General features: G+C 57.3%; 1 protein-coding gene across 1 annotated transcript in view; it reads right to left on the minus strand.

The window, feature by feature from the left end:
• Positions 1-17,646, minus strand: part of KIF19 (kinesin family member 19) — a 29,780-nt gene extending 12,134 nt beyond the window's left edge. Inside the window, exons 1-5 of the mRNA XM_077833902.1 lie at positions 17,608-17,646; positions 14,062-14,142; positions 4,738-4,848; positions 3,697-3,784; positions 3,172-3,308 (exon numbers count right to left, since the gene is read on the minus strand). Of these exons, the coding sequence (XP_077690028.1) occupies positions 3,172-3,308; positions 3,697-3,784; positions 4,738-4,848; positions 14,062-14,142; positions 17,608-17,646 (456 nt within the window). The remainder of the gene's footprint in view (positions 1-3,171; positions 3,309-3,696; positions 3,785-4,737; positions 4,849-14,061; positions 14,143-17,607) is intronic.
• Between the last annotated feature and the right edge of the window lie 3,604 nt (positions 17,647-21,250).

Below are 21,250 nucleotides of genomic sequence, written 5' to 3' on the forward strand. Positions count from 1 at the left end.
GGGTGCTTGGCTCTTGGGATCAAGCCCTGCCATGCCAGTGCCCACAATGGGGGCCAGCGTGGAAAATGCCAAGGAGGGGCCTCACCTTCCCCCAAGCCAAGGGCACCCCCACCTTCGGGGGGCCAGGCAGAGTGCCAGGCGGCAGCAGGGAAATGCAGCCGATATTCAGGGAAGGGCCAATCCCCTCCGCTGGGCGTTGGCAGCTGTCGGGCTCCTGCCCTGACTCTGGGCAGAGTCTTGCCTGGGCCCTGACAGCGGCTGGCGAGTGCTGATGGTTTAGAGACCCCAGGGCCCCAGCCCTGGATCAGGCTCCCAGCCCCCCACACCACTGGGGCTGAACAGCTCAGAGAAGGAACATGAGGGTCCTTTGCTCCTTGGCACCTGTGAGCTCCCTCAGGCCCAGCATCTGCTCCCCACCCTGCCCCGTAGCGCTGCCCCTTAGCAGCCCTGCCATGAGGTTCCAGGAGCTGGCACGCTGCCCTCAGCCCTGACCCTCTGGACCAGGCCCGCGGCAGGATTGGGCTGGGTCCCAGCTGCACGAGGGAGCTGGGCGCGCCCCTGGTCCCTGCCCAGGCCCCACTCCCGGATATTTATCCTCTCGGCCGCCCCGGCCCCGTTGCCTGGCTCCCAGGGAGTCTTTGTGGGTGGTTCCTCCCGGGCAGCCTGGCTGCCTGTGTCAATGTTGTGGTAGCCCATGCAGGCAGCGAGCTGGCGGCGGAGTCCCCGTGCGTTACCACGGCGATTATCTGCCCGCGGGGCACAGAGCGGGTGCTCGCTGGACCACAAAGCCGGCGACTGAGACGGGCAGAGAAGGTGGAGCGACCCCGGGGGCTCCACGTGAGCTGGGGAAAGGGGAAGCCAAGTCCCCCCAGTCCCTGGCGCCTCCCAGACCGTACACACGAATGCACGTTACACACCCCACCTGCCTGTCTGTACACACGTGTGCACACACACACGATACAACACACACTGTATGAGCACTACACACACGCAACCCACCTGTCCACACACACACACACACTATACAACACACCCTGTATCAGCACCAGACACCGTACACACACAACCCACCTGTCCATACACACACACTATACAACACACCCTGTATCAGCACCAGACACCGTACACACACAACCCACCTATCCACACACACACACACACACTATACAACACACCCTGTATCAGCACCACAGACACCGTACACACACAACCCACCTGTCCACACACACACACTATACAACACACCCTGTATCAGCACCAGACACCGTACACACACAACCCACCTGTCCACACACACACACTATACAACACACCCTGTATCAGCACCAGACACCGTACACACACAACCCACCTATCCACACACACACACACACACTATACAACACACCCTGTATCAGCACCACAGACACCGTACACACACAACCCACCTGTCCACACACACACACTATACAACACACCCTGTATCAGCACCAGACACCGTACACACACAACCCACCTGTCCACACACACACACTATACAACACACCCTGTATCAGCACCAGACACCGTACACACACAACCCACCTGTCCACACACACACACTATACAACACACCCTGTATCAGCACCAGACACCGTACACACACAACCCACCTATCCACACACACACACACACACACACTATACAACACACCCTGTATCAGCACCACAGACACCGTACACACACAACCCACCTGTCCACACACACACTATACAACACACCCTGTATCAGCACCACAGACACCGTACACACACCACCCACCTGTCCACACACACACTATACAACACACCCTGTATCAGCACCACAGACACCGTACACACACAACCCACCTGTCCACACACACACTATACAACACACCCTGTATCAGCACCACAGACACCGTACACACACAACCCACCTGTCCATACACACACACTATACAACACACCCTGTATCAGCACCAGACACCGTACACACACAACCCACCTATCCACACACACACACACACACTATACAACACACCCTGTATCAGCACCACAGACACCGTACACACACAACCCACCTGTCCACACACACACTATACAACACACCCTGTATCAGCACCACAGACACCGTACACACACAACCCACCTGTCCACACACACACACTATACAACACACACTGTATGAGCACCACACACACACACAACCCACCTGTCCACACACACACACACAAACACACCCTGTATCAGCACCACAGACACCGTACACACACAACCCACCTGTCCACACACACACACTATACAACACACCCTGTATCAGCACCACAGACACCGTACACACACAACCCACCTGTCCACACACACACACTATACAACACACCCTGTATCAGCACCACAGACACCGTACACACACAACCCACCTGTCCACACACACACACTATACAACACACCCTGTATCAGCACCACAGACACCGTACACACACAACCCACCTGTCCACACACACACACACACGCTATACAACACACACTGTATGAGCACCACACACACAACCCACCTGTCCACACACACACACACACAAACACACCCTGTATCAGCACCACAGACACCGTACACACACAACCCACCTGTCCACACACACACACACTCTACAGATACACATTGTATGAGCACCACACACACCACACGCACACAACCTGCCTCTCCATACACACACACACATACCAGATACACCCAGTATGAGCACCACACACACACAGCCCGCCTATCCATACACACACACACACACTATACAACACACCCTGTATCAGCACCACAGACACCGTACACACACCACCCACCTGTCCATACACACACACACTATACAACACACCCTGTATCAGCACCACAGACACCGTACACACACAACCCACCTATCCACACACACACACTATACAACACACCCTGTATCAGCACCACACACACACACAACCCGCCTATCCATACACACACACACACACACTACACAGACACACCCTGCATGAGCACCAAACACAGAACCCGCCCGTCCACACACACACACTATACAGACACAACCTGTATGAGCGCCACACACACCATACACACACAACCCGCCTGTACACACACACACACCAGATACACCCTGTAGGAGCACCAAACACACAACCTGCCTGTCCTTACACACTTGGGCCTTACCTCGAGGTAGGACATCGACACCTCATACTCCATGTCATCGCTGGTCTCCTCAATGGCTCTGAAGAGGTCATGGAGGGTGCGTGCGTAGATGCCGGGCTCATGGTCTGTGCCCAGCATGGTGTACGTCTTCCCGCAGCCTGGGGGGCAGCAGGAAGGCAGTCAGGGCTCTCTGCCGGACAGGGGACCCCATGGGTCTGTGCTAGGCGGGGAGGGGACGGGGCATCCCCTGTGGGTCTGTGCTGGGCGGGGTGGGGATGGGGACCCGGCCACCAGTGGCTCGCAGGCACCCCCGTGGACATCTGCTTCATGCTGCACCCTCCCCTTTGTGGCTCTGAGCCGACTCCTTAGTGCCAGAGCTGGGGGCCCGCAGGCCCTGGGTGCCTCCCAGACCCTGCCCTCCCGCTACCCCCGTGGCGAGGCTGAAACGTTGCCTTCTTGGCCAGAGGCGCGGGTGGCTCCCTGCCCCGTGTGGCTCCCTGCCTTGGCCCCTGCGGGCAAGCGTTCCCAGCGTGGGGCGGCCCTTACCGGTGGGGCCGTAGGCAAAGACGGTTGCGTTGTACCCAGAGATGACACCTTCGATCAGGCCCTTGGTGGTGGCGCGATAGACCATCTCCTGCAGCCGGAGAGCACGGGAGGGTGACAGGCCTCGGTGGGGAGGCGGTGCAGACAGACATGTCAGGATTCTCCCCCCACCCCCGTGTCCTGTCATCTCCCCCCTCCACAACACCGAGGCAATTACCTTTGGACCAAACTCCCCTCAACTGAAAATGTGGGGTGCGCATGTACCATCCAGCTTCCCCCCGGGTCCCAGACCCCTCCGCAGCTGTCCAGCCACCGTTACGGGCCTTTCCTCTGCTCCACTCACCCACCTGCATGCAGCCACCACCCTAACCCTCCCGGCATGCCCCACGATGAGGCACACGCCCTGGTGTGCTGGGACAGACCTGTGCTCACCCAGCGCGCAGGGACAGAGCTCAGACCCTCCTGTGCTCCATGCCCTGGCTCCTGCCACCCAAGGTGCAGGAGAATCGCCACCAACAGGGAGCAGTATAGGGCTGCTGACACACAGCTGGGCAGCTCTGATTCCATTCACTAGATGAGTTCCAATTCCCTTCCCCGCCACCTGGGGCCAATGAGGGGCTCAGAAACCTGCTGAAGGGCAGGTCTCTGGGCACTGGAGGAGAGGGGATGCACAGTACCCCCCCACGCTCTCCCTGCCCCCGCTTGTCTTGGTTGTTACAAGGAAGTGGGGGGCATTTGATGGGGGCAGCCTCCCCAGTGTCAGCGTATTGTGGACATTAGCATGAAATGGAACTGCTGAAACCAGACCCAGGGCCCAGCTTGGCCCAGCCCCCGGCCTGGCCCAGCCCCGCTGCCCGGCCGCCATTGAGCACCTGCTGCCATAGCCACTGTGTCGCGCAGATGGGGAGGGGGCAGGGTGGGGGCTGAGGATGCTGGGATAGCAAGGTCCCCCGCCGAGGACCCCCCAATCCTCCAGGCTCAGGGCTGGGTGGCCCATATGAAGGGCTTCGAGCCCGGCAGGATTCCAGGGGCCCAGCTCCTCACCTGAGTTGCCGTGAAGTCAAAGGCCACGTCGAAGACATAGGATTTCTCGCGGGAGCGGTTGGCTCGCAGGATGTCCTCGGGGTCCTCCATGGGGTCCATGAGCACCACTACCTGCCGGGACACCGGGTGCCAGGAGTCAGCAGGGCATGGCCACGTGCCAGCCTCCTTTCCTGGGCAGCCCTAGGATCAGGCCCGCCTGCCCCACACGCTGCGACCCCCCACTCTCCTTGGGAAGCCGCGTGTCCCAGCGCAGCAATCGGGGGGGACGAGGGATGGCGTAGCGGGCACCTGGGCTGCGGCATGCGCTGGGCTGCCATACACCTTCTACAACAGGATGGCAGTGAAATGAACCTCCCTTGGGTCTCTGAGGACAGCCCCCCCCAGCCTGCCCCACTGACCAGGCTGGGTAGAGACCGGCCATCTCCCAGGGAGACCGGCTGGGGCAGGGGGCCATTCCGCTCTCTGCGGGGTAAGCAGCTCCCTGTGGCGCCGGGATTGCTCCTCCTGGAGAGTCCCTGGCTCAAGAGGCTCCCCAACAGGCTGAGGCACCCCGAGGCCGCACGCCGGGGGACGGAGCCAGGAGGGGCCAGCTGGGCAGCTCCAAAACCCAATCGAAGGGTGCTGAGGGTACAGACACTTGGTGCCGGCTGGCAGCTGTGTGGCCTGGGAAGTGGCACTGTCCCAATTTGGGGTCAGTCCGAACGGTTTGTTTCCATATTGGCCATGTTTTAATGTGAAATTCGGTTTCTATATAAAACACAGCCACTTTCTAACTGAAACGGCCTTTTGAAAACAAACCATGGAACCTCTGGTTCCAGCCCTGGCAAAGCAGGACGGGCCGCTTTGGTCACAGCTCCTCCCCACCATTTTCCAAAATGTATTTTTTGTCAAAACAGACACAAGTTTGCAAAAATAAATAAATAAATAAATAAAATTGGTTTTAGTCAAAAAGGTGTTTTCCGAGAGGGATCTGTTCTGCTGAACATTCCCCCACCAGCGTCACTGCTGACATCAGGGGAGCGCCACGTGACAGCCGGCTCCATCACGCCCTCTGCCCTGGCATGGCTCCATCACCCCGTGCCCTGGTTCAGCTCCCAGCTCTGCCATGCCCCCGCCCTGGCATGGCTCCATCATCCCCCCTCCCCCACACAGCCTCCCAGGCATGACTTCCAGCTCCATCGCACCCCCTCCTGCCCTGGCATGGTTCACTGCTCCATCACCCCCCCACCCCCAACCTAGCACAACTCCCAGCTCCATCGTGCCCCCCATGCTGGTACAGCTCCTGGCTCTATCTTGCCCCCGGCCCTGGCATGGCTCCTGCCCTTCCCTCTCTCAGTCTCCTTGTTTGCTGCTATCCTCCCCGGGGGCTCAGGGTTTGTAGCCTTTTAATAACTGACCTGATTCCGAGATGTGAGACAGGCTGGCCCCTGGGGGCTTGGCTGGCAATTAGACCATGCTAAACTGGAGCTCAGCTGCACTCCAGGGAGCAATGAGCAGCGAGATGGGGCAGGGAGATCTCTGCCGGCTTGTACGGGGCACAGATTGTCTAGCAGGGACCGACCTCTGCTTTGGCCTCTCCTCCGGGCAGAGACAAATGGAGAAGGTAGATCCAGAAGGAGACGGTCTCCGCATGCCCCAGGGAATGCTAGCCAGTGACCTCCCTGCTCCCGAATGGCCCTTTTGAAAGCTGGGGTCACTCGGGAACTGGGCCCACAGGCTAATGTCACAGCTGCTCTCTCAGGGGAGCTCAGGAGATTAGGTTTGCCAGAGTGACCATTATTTAAAGACTAGCTGGGTCTCAGGTGTCAGCTACAGCTGGATGGTGGAAACGAGTCAGGGCCCCGGAGCAGCAACTCCGCTTTCCAGATGGCAGCATGCAGAGAAGAACAAGGGTGGGGATTACGGGGGGCTGCGGGTCCCAAAACAGAGCTGGGACTGGAGGGTGCAAGGTCAGGACTGAGCGGCACCAGCAAGGTGTGTGAGCCAGAGGGGTGAGGGGGTGGGGGGTGAGAGCTGGGATCCCTGATCCAGCACGAGAATCCAGAGAGACCAGGGCAGCTGCTCCCTGAAGCAAGTGCCAGGGGCTGCAGGCTCTGTGCGTTACCCAGTGTTCTTCACCCACTGAGCCCCAGGCCCCTGCCAGGGAAACATTTATCTTCCTTTGTCCTCTGTGAGCACTGCTGGCCCCGGCTCCTGCTCCTGGGCGCGGCCCAGCGCTGCGGCGGAGAGGACAGGCCCATACTTGCTGCTGGGACATCCCTCCCCATTCACAAGGCACCTGGCTGTTTGTTGAGGCCCCACGGGACAAGATAAGCTGTTCTTCAGCCAGGCTGGGAAGGCAGAGGCTGACTCTGGAGGGGGTGGCCTCAGGGGCCCGGCTGTGCCTGGTCCATTGTGGGGAGCCCAGCGAGGCAGACCAGCCAGAGCACTGAAATAAGGAGGAAATGCAGGGGGATGGGGGGATCCAGGGATCCCTGGAGTAGGATGGCTCTAGGAATCCACACCATTTGCATGCACCACCACAGTGGCAGCTGGGAAATGCTGGAGGCCCAGGGCCAGGCAAGCCCTGCAAGCCCAGTGGCTATCACCCCAGGTCCAGCTCAGGGGACGGTTCCACTTAGGGTAACCAGACAGCATATGTGAAAAATTGGGACGGGGGTGGGGGGTAATAGGTGCCTATATAAGAAAAAGCCCTGAATATCAGGACTGTCCCTATAAAATCGGGACATCTGGTCACCCTAGTTCCACTGGAATTGCAGCTGCACCCCCCAGCGCTGCCGTGTTTGGCCCAAACAGCCCCCTGGCTCCGCATGCTGCTGCCTGGCATCAGGTTCCTCTTTGAACTGGTGGGAACAAGGCTCAGGTTGGGTTTCAGAGCAAGGAGAGAACAAAACCGTCCTCAGAGCCTCTTGGCCAGGGCTCAGTGTAATATGATCAGCAGCCACCAACCCGGCCAGGCGAGGCACCTGTGCACAGCAGGGAAGGGGCCTGGCCAATGGACCACCAGCCTGGCATCCCACCCCCTGGCCATCCCAGGCAGCGGGCAGATCTCCCCAGTGTTGGTGCAGGATATTTCAGAGGAAGCCCTAAGCCCCCAGGAAACACACCGAGCTCTGCAGTGCTGCACAGGGGACGGGGACAGCTCTGGAACCCCAGCAGCTGATCTGATGGTGCCCTCAAGCTGTCACTAGCATCCTCACCAGTGTCCTGGCATATGCCAGGGCTAGTCACAGAAAAGCACAACCCCTAGCTCTTCTCTGACGCTTGTCATCAGTTAATCTCAGGGCACCTTACAAAGGAGGCCGATATTTCAGGCCATTTTACAGATGGAATCTGGCGCACAAAGAGATGCAGTGACGTGCCCAGGTTACCCAGCGGGCAGGTGGTCAAAATGGGATTAGAACCCAGTTCAGTGCTCTAGCCACTAGGGCCTCCCTCAGCTTCCAGGATATCCTGCTGCAGCAAGGTCCAGAGGTTAACAACCCTAAAATAAACGCATACATACAGCTCGTTTGGGGAGTCCCAGGCACTAACGAGCCCCGGCTCATTCTTACAAAGGGCTTGCTGTATTCATGCTAAGACCATTGCCAAGGCAACCAAGAGATGGCAGCAGAAGATACAGGGGTCTTGCGAGTACGTTCCCCCTCAGATGTGGGGGATGGCCCATCAAGCTCACAAGCTGCGGGGAGATAGTACATGTGCTTGGGGCTGGGGGCGTGGGTGATCAGTACAACCCAGGATAAAACGCTTTGGGCCAGATTCCCAGCTGGGGTCTCCAGCAGGCCGCCGGAGCTGCCCCGGCTGACGCCCACGGACTGGCTCCTGTGGGGACAGCGGTGGGAAATGCAGGAGGCTGAGGGACAGGGCAGAGCATGCGGTGGACGGGCTGCCGTGAGGACGTTCACCCTGGGCTGGCTGCCAGGCCTGGGTGAGCCAGTACTGCCCAGGTGGCTTTGCAGGCCAGCCGAGGGACAGGGGCACAGGAGGGACGAGCTGCAGGGAGAGGCTGCTCTCCCGTTGTGCATTGTTCCCGGGGCCAGGGCCGGCCCTTAACGAGCGCTTTGTGCGCGGTGCCAAGAGAATCCAACTGTCCTCCCCAGTGCCGATCCGGGCCTTTGATCGCAGTCCTCTGTGGGCCAGCGACACACAAAAGCGGCTCTGTGCCACGCAGGCCGAGGGTGGGGCAGCTCCAGCAAGGTGCCCTCCACAGCGGGGACAAGCAGGGAGTGCTGTCCCACAGGGGCCAGCGGGGGCTCCCCACACTTTGGCAGCAACCAGCAGGGGGCACTCTCGCTGCCCCCACCAGGGAGTCAGGGTGGGGGGCTGTTCACCCTGGCTGGGGGTGCTCTCCCCGACTCTCCCCCTTGGCCATGGCACACTAGGGAGGGAAGGGCTGGATCCACCAGACCTCCTGGCCCATAGCTGCTCCCTCCCCACCGGTCCTCGGCCCTTCCATAGACACTTCTTCCAGCCCCTTCCCTGAGGATACGAAGGGGGGGACGGGACACAGCCAGCACAGCGCTGCCCCCCCCCCCACTGTCTTCTCCCTGTCTCCCATTTCAATGCAGATTTTGACCTTTCCCGAGTGCCGGGCTGGCAGGCTGGTGTCTGTGTGTAACCCTATCCTGGGGGGAGCGGGGTGGCGTCACTCCACCTCACCTGCCCTACTTCCATCCTTGCCAGCATCTCCTAGGTGAGAAACAGGGTGCCTCCCGCCCCGGGCTGCGGGCATCCCCTGTGCCAGAGCCACTTACTGGGTGCCAGGTCGCCAGACAGGGGATAACCCCCCCCCCCCCCAGCATTCCTTCTATTGCAAGTACTTCTAGGGCTCCCGTAGCGTCCTGCTCTACTTTGGTATTGTAGGGTCTCCCATAAAGGCAGGGCTACACGTGCTGGTTTGTTATTGTAGGGTCTCCCCTAAGGGAAGAGCTATGCACACTGGTTTGTTATGGAGCGGTCGCCATAAGGGCAGGGCTACACATGTTGGTTTGTTATTGTAGGGTCTCCCCTAAGGGAAGAGCTATGCACACTGGTTTGTTATCGTAGGGTCTCCCCTAAGGGCAGGGCTACACGTGCTGGTTTGTTATTGTAGGGTCTCCCCTAAGGGAAGAGCTATGCACACTGGTTTGTTACGGAAGGGTCACCATAAGGGCAGGGCTACACGTGCTGGTTTGTTTTTGTAGGGTCTCCCAGGGCGGCTGGCACTGGTTTTTGTTAGATAAAATCCATGTTTGCATCATAAATACGAAGATCAGAAAGAAGTCCTGCTACCCACCCCCTGCCCTCCAGCACAGGGCAGCGACAGGGCCCCGAACACTGGCTCCCCAACAGAATGGGCTCACGCAGGAACTAGCAAGGGCAGAGCTGGGCAGGAGAGATCCCTGACACCATGGGGACGGCGGGGGCAGGATCAGACAGGCTGCAAGGAAGCCCCCGTAGCCCCCGTGCTGGGATCAGGAGAGATCCTGTCCACACCCCCAGTCCCTGGCATCCCCGCCCCCCCCGCCCCCAGGCCCTGACGTGGCAGCTGGGTTTGTCTCCAGTTCTATTGCTTGGAGCCAGCGTTGACCCCCGCGCCCCCCCCCCCCCCCCGCCTGCGCACACTCGTTGCCACGGCGACTAGGTGCTCTGATAAACCATGCCAGTGCACGTCTGAGATAGCATTGTCCCCTGGCCGGAGCGGGGCCCATGCCGGCCCCTGTGCACCCGGGGGAGGGTGCACCTGCTATCCAAGGCAACCCAGAGAAGCGGCTTGCATCTGACCTCCCAGCCCCATACACACACACACAGGAGGGGCCAACACCCCCACCCTGATCCCCTGCATGGCGCGGGCAGAGCCACGGGCATAGGATGGCTGCTTCCCTCAGCCTGGACTTTGTTCTCGGTTTTACCAGGGGAAGAAAATCAGCCAAAGAGGCCCAGAAGGGGAGGCTGTGGATTTGGCGTCCCAGCGAAGCAAGGGGCGGGCACTCCTTGGAGGTCAGTGCGGGGCACTTTTTCCTCCTCGCTAGTGAACTCAGTTGTGCTGGCACCTTGATCCCAGACCCGCCGCAGCCCCTCCTATCCCAGGCCTGGGCTCCCCCAGCTTAGCTCTGCCAACACCCCGGGATGTGGGGCCCTAACGTGCCAGGTCACCTCTTTTTCTCACCTGCAACAGCCCCTGCTGTTCCAGCCCTGGACAACTCGCCACTCTTCCAGCTCTGGGGCTGTCTAGGACAGACCCCACCCCGTCCTGCCCGGTGCGCCGTGCATGTGTGAACAGACCGGACACTGTCCGGAGGATTCCATACGTGAGAGCTGGAGGGCTTGGGCAATAGGGAGTCATCCTGCCGTGCCCTGGGAGCTGGGGGAGGAGAAGCCTTGGGGGACATTCCTACTTCCCATTGCTGCAAAGAAGGGAACGAAGGAAGGGGAAAAGAAAGGCAGGAAGCCTAGAGGGGAAGATGGGCCTGGGGATGGCATGAGTGCGACAGGGAACACGCTCCTCCCAGCACAGCCCCAAGGCACCCGCCTTCCGCCCCATTCTCATCTGACACCCAGGGCCTGGGTAAGGCTGAGGGCGCCGGCTGCCAGATACAGCGGGACCACAGGAAGCGTTTTGCCCTGTGAAAACATGACCAGGGTGTAACGGACGCAGTGACGTCTGCGGGGAGCCTAAGGCAGTCGCTTAGAGTGGGGACAGCCCTTGCGTCTCAGTGGGGCATTACCTCCAAAACCTGCTCGTCTGGAGCCTGCCAACCTACCCTGCAAGCTGTGTAACCGCCCCTTCCCTGTCCCCACAGTCTGGGCATCAGCCAGGCCCTCACTCAGGCACTGGAAACACACCTAGACCACAGAGCTGGAGGGGAAATGCCAATGGAGCCATGTTCCATTGCGCTTGGGTCATCAGGTTGATTTTGCTGGAATTTCATTTTGCGTCAGATGGGAGGGTGGGTGGGTGGGGGGAAGTTTTGAAATGTCCCGTTGCAGCCTTTTTGGAACAAAGCATTTCACGCTGAAAAGACCTTTTCCTTCAGAAACGGATTGCAGAAGGGAATACAACGGTGCGCTTTTGAAGCGAAGCCAAAAGCCAAACAAACCGCTGCTATTTTGTCAAACCCAAACGTTTCAATTGCCCCCAAAGGAATTTCCCTTCACAGAGGCTCTGGGAATTTTCGGGGCTTTGCTCCAATACAAAGCGAAGGCAGATGTCGAAACCCCAAATCCTTTGTGAAACAGAACTTCCATTGTCCCCTCCTGGCTCTAACAGACAGCTCTCCCCCTCCCCTGCAATCCGGCTGCACCTCGAAGGGGGCCTGGTCTGCCCTGCTCCCCACCTGGTGACCCTGGGCCCAGCTGCCTAGAAGCAGCCCTGCTTCCAGCCCAGCCAGTTACCATCTGCCTGGAGAGACCCCTAATGCTGCGCTCAGCCCAGGTAAACACAGATGGCAGAGACAGCCCTGAGCTCACGGCCGCCTGCTCTTCCCGTAATTGCTCGAGGGGGGTAAAAATATCCTGCTAATAAACACAGCTGAATTTCCTCCTGACGTGAGGCCGCACTGGGGCTGGCGAGCGGTAACCCGGCCCCAGTGCTTAGCAGCTGTTAATAGAGCTGGATCGATAATGGAATGGGGCAAGGGGAAGCCAAAGGCAGCCAGGATCAGACAGCACCAGGGGACATGGGAAAGGTTGACAGGCCCAGACCCTCAGCCAAGGGCCAGACCCGTGGAGTTTGTTCCAAGAGTTTCTTACACTAAAGAGCTGCTTCAGTGCCATGAGCAACCCTCCATTAACAAACCAGCACGGGCAGGCCTGGGGCTCACATGCAACAAACCAGCAGGGGCAACCTGGTGTTTATGATGAACCCTACAACAACAAACCAGAGAAAACTTGGTCTCCTGAGAGCAATGGGTGGGCTACCCAGAGCTACCTCCTAAGGACGCGCAAGGCTTAAGAAGGGGGAAAGGATGATGCAGCTGTTAACCTTTTCTCAGCTGGCTCCCCGCCACCCCCATCACCCAGGGAAGGTAGGGATTGATTCTGGGGTTGGGTTTCGTTTTCCCTCCCTTTCAGTGTTTAGTTTTTGGCCCAGTAGCTTCTGGGGGCAGGAGGCTGATCTGAAGTGTGACTGATCCGGGTGAGTGATTGGCCACGTTTGAAAGAATCCTCACTGAACCTAGCACGGGACATTTTCTTTTATCTTTTGCATCCTGCATTCCCACACGGCGGGACCCCCGCAACCTGCGGTGCTGGGCGTGGCACGAACACAGTGAGAGACAGGCCAGGCCCTGAAGAGCTCACGCACTAACCAGACTATGGTGTGCCCAAGATAACGGCCCCACTTTCGCAGATTGGGAATTGGGGCCAGAGAGATGTAGTGAATCAGGCTCCCATCTCCAGAATCCCAGCCCAGTGCCTCATCCACGCGGCCGCCCTTCCACCCATGCTCCTGCTCAGCGAGCTGCGGAGAGCACAAGCGGGAATTGAGACAGGCTGAAACTGACAACCAGGAGCAGGAATTGTAGCGCTCCAAGGCCATTTGCCACGTCCAGGGGCAAGGGTCCCCAGTGTGCATTTAAAAACGCTTCTTCTTGGGCAGTCCCAAGGGAGGAGGTTTTACTGGCTGGTTTGGATTTAAAGGAAAGTCAGAATGACCCCTAATTAAGGCCAGTGGCCCCTTGGAGGGTGGGGGGCTGCTGGAGCGCTGGGCAGGCCAGCCGTATTCAGATATCCAGCAGGAGCGCTCTTTGTGGGCACATGGGCCCAGTAGGTACAATTCTACCTGCACTTCCCTAGCACCTTGGGAAGCAGGAGATTCAATGCAAAACTAGTAACAAAGGAAACCAAGCGTAACGGCATGAAAACACCTTGCTCTTTGCTTTTTAAAGGGCATCGAGTGAAAGAGCTCCTGGAAGATTTTGCTTGTTGCATTCCCGTCTCCCATCACAACCGTTAGCAAGAGGATTTCAAGAGAGACACTGCCAAGTATCTTCCAGTCACACCTAATGCGGGAAAGGGCAGCGTGAGCTTCCTCTGTATGCTGCTCTGCCAGTGCACCTCATTCTTAGCTTGCAGCCCCCCCTTGCTAGCCCAGCCCTGTGCTCTCCACACACAGCTCTGCCAATGCCCTTGAATCCTGACCCGCAGCCCCCCAGCCAGACTATCTTCTAGGTTCATTTCTCTTTAGACTGGACACCGAGGGCTTTGACAAAATGCACCAAAATCACAGCCACTTACTCAGACCTGAGGCAGGATTTGAACTTGGATCTGCCAGGGCAATGTCCCCGACACACGATGCCAGCAAGCCCCCCGCTCTCCCACCTGCCCGGAATGATCCTGCCATACCTGTTCATCCACTTTATGAGCTATGAGAGTAGCTCCTTCCTCCAGCTCCACCATGCTGATCGGCCGGATCCGAAGGGCCACCTGGAAGAGAGTGAAGAGAGGGTGAGAGACGTGTGCGGCGAACGGAGCCGGTGGAGGGAAGGCAGAAGAGACGGGGAATCGGCACCTGCACGTGAGCCATGGTGCCGGCCTGGCACAGAGCGTCTCCAAAAGTTCCTAGCACTTAGGAAGCCGGCTGAGTGCGAGCCGCCCACCTGGCACAGCGACTTTGCTGCCGATGTCCATTCCCCACCCCACGCCTCACCTGAGGCATCGCCTCTCTAGCGAGGCAGAGCAGAGGCCCTGGCGCGCCCTCCCCGATGGCCAGCACACAGCAATTACAGCTTTTTCCTGGAAGAAAGAAAACACCGCTGGGAGCAGATCGGTGACTCCGGCTGCTCACACCAGCCCTGTCGCCAAGTTTAAAGGGACAGCTTCAGTCAGTCTGTCCACAGAGGGACTTTTCCCTCCCTCTAACCCTGCGCTCTTCACTGCCTGGCCAGCCACTGGAAGGTCTGGGTTGCAAAAAGCTTATCAAATCCATCAATTAGCAAAGCTCTCCGCTAGCTGTTTGATCCATCAGCCCAAGGTGTGCTTGGGATTTGCAAAAAGGTTTGGTCTGTGAGAGCAAAGGTGCTGACGGTTAGTGATTCCTGGTGCAGCCATGTCCCGACCAGCTCCCCAGACACTGTGGCATCGATTCCCTCCTTCGCTTCATTTACCCCGTGTGCGTTTCACTGCTGAGCGGGTCCCCTGCCTGTCTGGGGGAGAGTCTCTATAATGGTCACATTCCCTACAAAGGGACCAGGAGCTTGGGAAGAGGCTGAGTCCCACCCAGAAAGTCCAAAGCCAAGTGGCATGAGACATAGGGCTCAGTTCCGGGCCCCCACTCATCACTGGTGCTAATGGGGGTGAGGCATGGGCACTGAGGAGAGGAGAAGCCCTATAGTTGGGAGGGGGTCAATTCAAGTAGTAGTGGGTATCTGAGCCCTGGAAATGCCCGCAATCTGCCAGGTGCTGTCTGTATGCCAGGACACCGTGCCAAGATCTTCATCACCCAGTGGCAACACACCCGGATTTGTAACCTTTTGTATCCTTCGTGTTGAAACGTTCCCAATTAATATTAAGTTGTTAAAGCTAAAGATGCAATAAAATCCAATTTAGCTTTCAAGTCTGAGCCTCTAGGGCTGTCGCAGAACATTTAGGTCGTAGAGAACCACCAGGAATGAGACAACCAAATTTATTTTAAAAAATGATCCACGAAGCAAACAGGCATGCGATTTCCATGTACATAATTCTACAGTTATACGTCCCCTCAGTGATGAAATAGTCCATCAATGGGGTCAGTCCACTGACAACAGCATGAAGTACAGTCTTATAATCCCAGAGCCTCAGCGGATCCTTTGGATGTTAATTGGCGCTCACTTGCAATTTAGCAAAACTGCTCCTTTTCTACTTCATGATATTACCAATTAATATGAACCTGTCCTTTACCCTCATTCTGCCTCAACCACTGCTGCATTGTCTCTTTCCACTTTATTTATGTGAACATCTGCACCAGCATCCTTCCCATACTGCCAGCACCGAAGCATTTCAATAAAACATTCATGATTCTCAACCACCCGCATTAGAAGCCCCGCCTGAACAACTCACAAACCAGGAACCCAACCCTGGGGCCCGGCCTTGCTAACTTGTACCTTCCCAGAGCGCTCTGCTTCCAACTTACCTTGAACTCTCTCGCATGAGCAACTACAGTTTCCCAGACTCCTCTGCAATTTGGCAGTCTCCAACCCCAACTTCTACTGATCTCTCATCCCAAACCACTCTATAGGGTCCCCACTGTAAAACTGGCAGAACCGAACCTGCAGTGGAAGCTTGAGTAGCTAGAGCCAAAAACCGAGGTCTTTGGACTCATTTGTGGCAAATACTGCAGACGTGAGTGTCACTCCCCACTCCAGGCCTGGCTTCCTAGCAAAGGCCAAGTTGAGTTGTGTACTTAAAAATTGTCTATTGTTAATGAAGCATCAGTGTGAGAGCACGATTGGTGGGCCACGTCGCAGACCAGAATCTCTTGCATGAACAGATCAAAAAATAGCATCTTTCCAGGCACTAACGCACATCGGCACACGTGGGAATTGTGTGGGGAGCGTCACCTGAGCCCTGCTATTGGGCAGCACCACAACCCCGCAGTGCAAATGGACCCGTGGGTTATTGACACTGACACGCTTACTCAGAGACACTCCAACTTAACCGTGCAACGGACGCTGCCTCTCCCCACAGAGGGGCTGGTGGCAACATATAAACCAAGACGGGGCTGGGGCTGGTCATAAGAGCACTGAGATAAAAGTCCAGCCATATCATTATGCACTATGGGAGTTTACACTCCAGGGCATGCATGCCTACACACTGCACACCCAGCATTTGCTGCTCACACACACACACACACACACGATACAGCATCCAATGCACACTTTACAATGTGCACTGCTTAGCCTCAGATCCCACAAGTCGCCCCCAAAGGAAGTTGAGAACACCCTGTATCATCTGGGACTGGGCTCTTATTGTTCCTCTTACATTCTTTGATCTGCAGTATCTTTCTCCTTCTGTTCTGAAAGTAAAACAGGAAATCTGGAGGGGCGCTGGGATTTTTTAGAAGACAGTTTTACCGCTCTCCAGTAAACAGTTCCTTTAAAAATATTGGCATCATCATTTGGTTTGTGTGTGTCTAATGCTGCTGCAATTCATGACAGCAAACTGTGGGAGGACAAAGGCTGCGAAATCCAGTCCCTAGTAGGCTGTAGCTAGTACTTTAATTCACTCACAAACTAATCTATATTAGTACAGTACACACACAAACTATATTAGCCACATACGCACATTATGTTGCATATACGTGCACAACACCACGCTGACACAGTGGAGGTCTGTAGCACCTCCTGAGCACACTGTGTGGCTTTATTCCAGGTGTGTAAGAGCTCCAGAGGGTGTCACACACACTCACACTCTTTCCCCAGCTCACACACAGGTAGTCACTGTGCACAACACCGGTAACGTTTCAATCAACAAAGGCACTATTACTACAGGGTCCCACAGAACCTGCCCAGCTAGGAACGAGCGCGGGGACAGAGGGCCGGCGGCAGCCCGGTCCTTACCTGTGAATGCAGCTCGAGACACCTACAGTGACTTGACCCAGTGGATCCGGGGCATTTCTGGACTGAGCAGGGGGCAAGGGAAGACAAGTGACTAGCGCCAGCCTCCCAGGCGCTGAGGCCAACATCCAAACTCCAGCTTTTGCTCCCGTTCTGACCAGCCACCCAGCCCTTTTCACCCTGCCAGACAGGACGCGAGCATCATTAACCAGCACGTACTAGCTAGCAGCACGAAGGGGAATTCCCCACTTTCCCTGGGCTCCCGATGTGTGCCCGCCGGGCAACACTGGGCACAGTTGGCAGCCAGTCCCCCCTCCCACACTGAGCACGAATCAAGTGACAGCAAAGAACAACTTACCGTGAGTTGCTGGTCTCTGGACTCCTTCACCTCCTTCATGATCCTGGCAGGTGCACAGGGGGTCTAGAGGGGAGGGCCAGCAGCAGCTGCCACAGGCATGGCTCTCAGGACCCTGCACCCGCCACTCCCCCCTCCACAGACCTGTCACTTGCATCCGCTGTTTCCTAAACAACCTGAGACTTAGGCTAATCCTCCCAGAGACAAAAGGGGGAGGCAGGCTGCAGGGACGACGCCAGCCCTGCCTGCTCCTTTCCCATCCACGGGCTCAGGGCCTTTTGTCCTCTCGGCCCCCCAGGAGGCTACAGAGCCACAAAGGGCTGGGGTGCAGCATTCCTGCTCCCTTCGGGGAGCTCTAGCCCCGGCTGCCTCTCACGCCGGCTGACCGGGCTGTGCTCAGGAGGGCCAGCCCAGCTCTGCCCAGCTGCTTTTGCTGCCTGCGGGATCTCGCCGGCTCCCCTGGAGATCTTTAAACTGTACACAACAACCGCAGCGCAGCAGGCTCCTGTTGACACAGTAGCACACAAGCAGCTGGGCTGGGCTCTGCTTCGCTCATTCGCCCTCTGGCGGCGGTATAGGGGTGCGTGTGCGTGTGTGCACGCGCGTGTGTGCCATGCAGCTCTGCCACAGGGGAGCTGGGCGTGTGAACTGCGTCTACCCAGCAAGCGTGGCTTTGCGGGGCACGAAGCGTGGCTTTGCGGGGCACGAAGCGTGGCTTTGCGGGAAGTGCCCGGGTGTGGTGTCTACACCCTCGCGGCAACCCAGGCCGCGTCTGCTGGTGACGGCGCGTAGGAGGCGTGCACAGCAGGCTGGGTCCACGCTGCGGTGGGGAGCAACTCCCCGCAGCGAAGGCTCCGGCTGCGGGGAGGCAGAGGGAGACTACACTGCTGAAACCAGCAGTGGCCATAGGGGAGGCACTGCTTGGTCGTGTAGGGGACACACGCACAGGGTTCAGGCGTGTCTTCACTCGCCTACGCCATGCCTCACCATCTGCACAGCTATTGATGTCCATGCTGGGAAGGTGCAGCGGGTGCATGCCACACGCCGCGGCAAGATTGGTGCAGTGTAGACGCACCTTTAAAGAGAGACACCTGTTGTTTGGCGTGCTTTGAACCTGTGCTTGCTCGCCCAGCTTAGGTCCGTCTCGGTTAAGACTGCTGGGGAAGGTTTATGTGGGGCCTGTCGGGGACGAACAGGGGGTTGGGCTAAAAAAATGTGTAAAAGTCACAAAGCAGCTTCCAGTGTAGACGCAATTTAGGGCTGAAAAAAGGAGTAAGAGTCTGGAGTAAGCTTACAGTGTAGACACATCTTGAGAGAGTGAGAGTAGGGGGACAGCATGTGTGGATAATGGGGACAGTGTGTGTCTGTCTCTCTCTCGGAGGACTCGCCTCTTAAGTTTCATTCCCAGTTCTCGGCCCAGCACCGTGACAGACTTTTACCGTGAGATGTAAACATGAGCGTTGTGCACGTCCCATTCACCACTTGACACCCTTTCTTTGAGCCCCACCAGCCAGCGTCCGTGCAACGTGGGGAAACAGAATGGAAAGATGCTATAAATCATCACCAGGATTTAATCAATAGATTGGAAGAACACAGCCCAGCTGGAATCCAGATGTACCAGGCAGCTTCAGAGGCAGAAAGAGGCAGCAGCTGTTCCTACACAGAGCCCCAGCCGGCCAAGACGGTAGGAGGCGCTGTAGGGATTTGAGTGGCACCAGAGTGTCCTGTGGTAGTGACCGAGGATTAATGTGCAGCTTTGTTAAAGGTGTCTATTTCAGCAGAAAACGGTGGCCATTTGCGAAGCTGGTGTCAGGCTCAGACGGATGCGGGCAGGGCTGCGGGGCTTAGATCACCCGTTTGTGGGACAGCAGGCGACCTGGCTTCTGGGCAGAGAGTTTTATTTCCTATAAAATCACTTGGTTGGTTTCCCAAGCAGCGTCTGGATTTGATGGAAAATTGAGGCCATGGCTCTTGAAGGAATCAAAGATCCCCGAGCACGTCTACCAAAAGGAGGGATCCTGTCCAAATCTCTCTCTGGACATTACATGCTACTAACCTAACTTCCCCGGCAACCTCCATCGGAAAAGGACTCTTCACTTCCTGCCCTCAGACTGTTGGGTTGAGTTGCTGTGCGCCTCGTTCCACCCCAGAGCTGGCTGCATCGCAGGGGTGTTCCATACACCCAGCAGCACACTCGCATGTCTGCTCAGTCGCCCCAAAGTGCCGTTGGGTTTCTAGGGTGCCTGGCATTGGAGCCGGAATTCGGCCTCACAACCTCAGCATCATCCCCCCTTTACAGAGCGAGAAAGTGAGGCACAAGGAGGGGAAATGACATGTCCGAGGCCAGAGAGTGAGAGGCATAGCTGGGTGTAGAACCCAGGAGTCCTGGCTGCCACCTACCCTGCACCGCACTTCCTATGACACTAGCTAAGGCCCAGGGGGCTGGGAGCTGGGAACTAGCATATTCCCTAGGGGCGCACAGCTTTGCTGGGGAGGGTTGAGGACCCTCCGCTCTCCTTTCCTATCCTTGTCTCCTTTCCCAGCTGTGGGGCCAGACCCTTCCCCTCAGGCTGGGGCAAGCCGGGGGAGCGGTTCATCGTGGGTCGGTGGGGGTTGGGAGAATCCGCACTGGGGAGATCGGGCTAATGGCTGAGAAACTGGTGGAGGGAGGGTCTCCATCTAGACCTTGCAGATTCTTTCTGCAGAGATACAGCTTTCCCTGTCCATCCGCGCACGCGAGCCCTCGCCAGCCTCACAACCTCTCAATCTCCACAGCCTCCTTTCCTCTGGCCTCGACAAGTGCCACCTCCCTGCTCGTCTCCCTTCACAAGGCTGCTGCAGCGATCCCGTCCCTGGCCTGGCGCTTGGACCAGGGAGCCCCTCCATCAGCTTGCCCTCCTCTAGCACAGCGGCTCTCAACCTTTCCAGACTCCCCCGTCCCCCTTTCAGGAGTCTGATTTGTCTAGCAGATGCCGAGTTTCACCTCACTTCAAAACTGCTTGCTTACTAAATCAGGCACAAAAATACGAAAGTGTCACCGCCGCGCTGTTACTCTCAAATCGCTGACTTTCTCCTTCCTACCAGAGAATGACAAAATAAATCCAGTGGAATACAAACACTGCCCTGGCATTTCAGTGTATAGTATATGGACCAGTATAAACAAGTCAGTGTCCGTATTAAATTTTAGTTTGTACTGTCTGCACTGGTGCCTTTTATGTAGCCTGTTGTCAAACTAGGCAACTATCTAGAGGAGTTGATGGACCCCCGGCTGACCTCTGCGCACGTCCAGGGTACGCGTATCCCTGGTTGGGAACCACTGCTCTAGCGCATCAAACAAACTACAGGTCTTCACTTTCAAGGCTCTTCCCAGCCCATTCCCACCGACCGAGCAGCTCTCATTCAGCATCGCAAGGTCGATCTCTATCTCTGATTGCCTCCTGAGGCTAGCCTCCGTTGCCACTTGATACGCTTTCAAACAAGCCCCTTTGTGCTTTCTCCTCTGCTGCCCTCGTGCTTGGGAGACGCTCCCTGCGAACACCTGCAAGACTGACCTCATTATCTGCCTTCAGCTCCCTCCTTAAAACTCTCCTTTGCCATGATGCCTAGAACGAACAGTGGGTGACAGCTGGGGAGCTGGTGTGTGGAG

Source organism: Eretmochelys imbricata, chromosome 14 (genome assembly GCF_965152235.1).
Source record: "Eretmochelys imbricata isolate rEreImb1 chromosome 14, rEreImb1.hap1, whole genome shotgun sequence".
Classification (NCBI taxonomy): domain Eukaryota; kingdom Metazoa; phylum Chordata; order Testudines; family Cheloniidae; genus Eretmochelys; species Eretmochelys imbricata.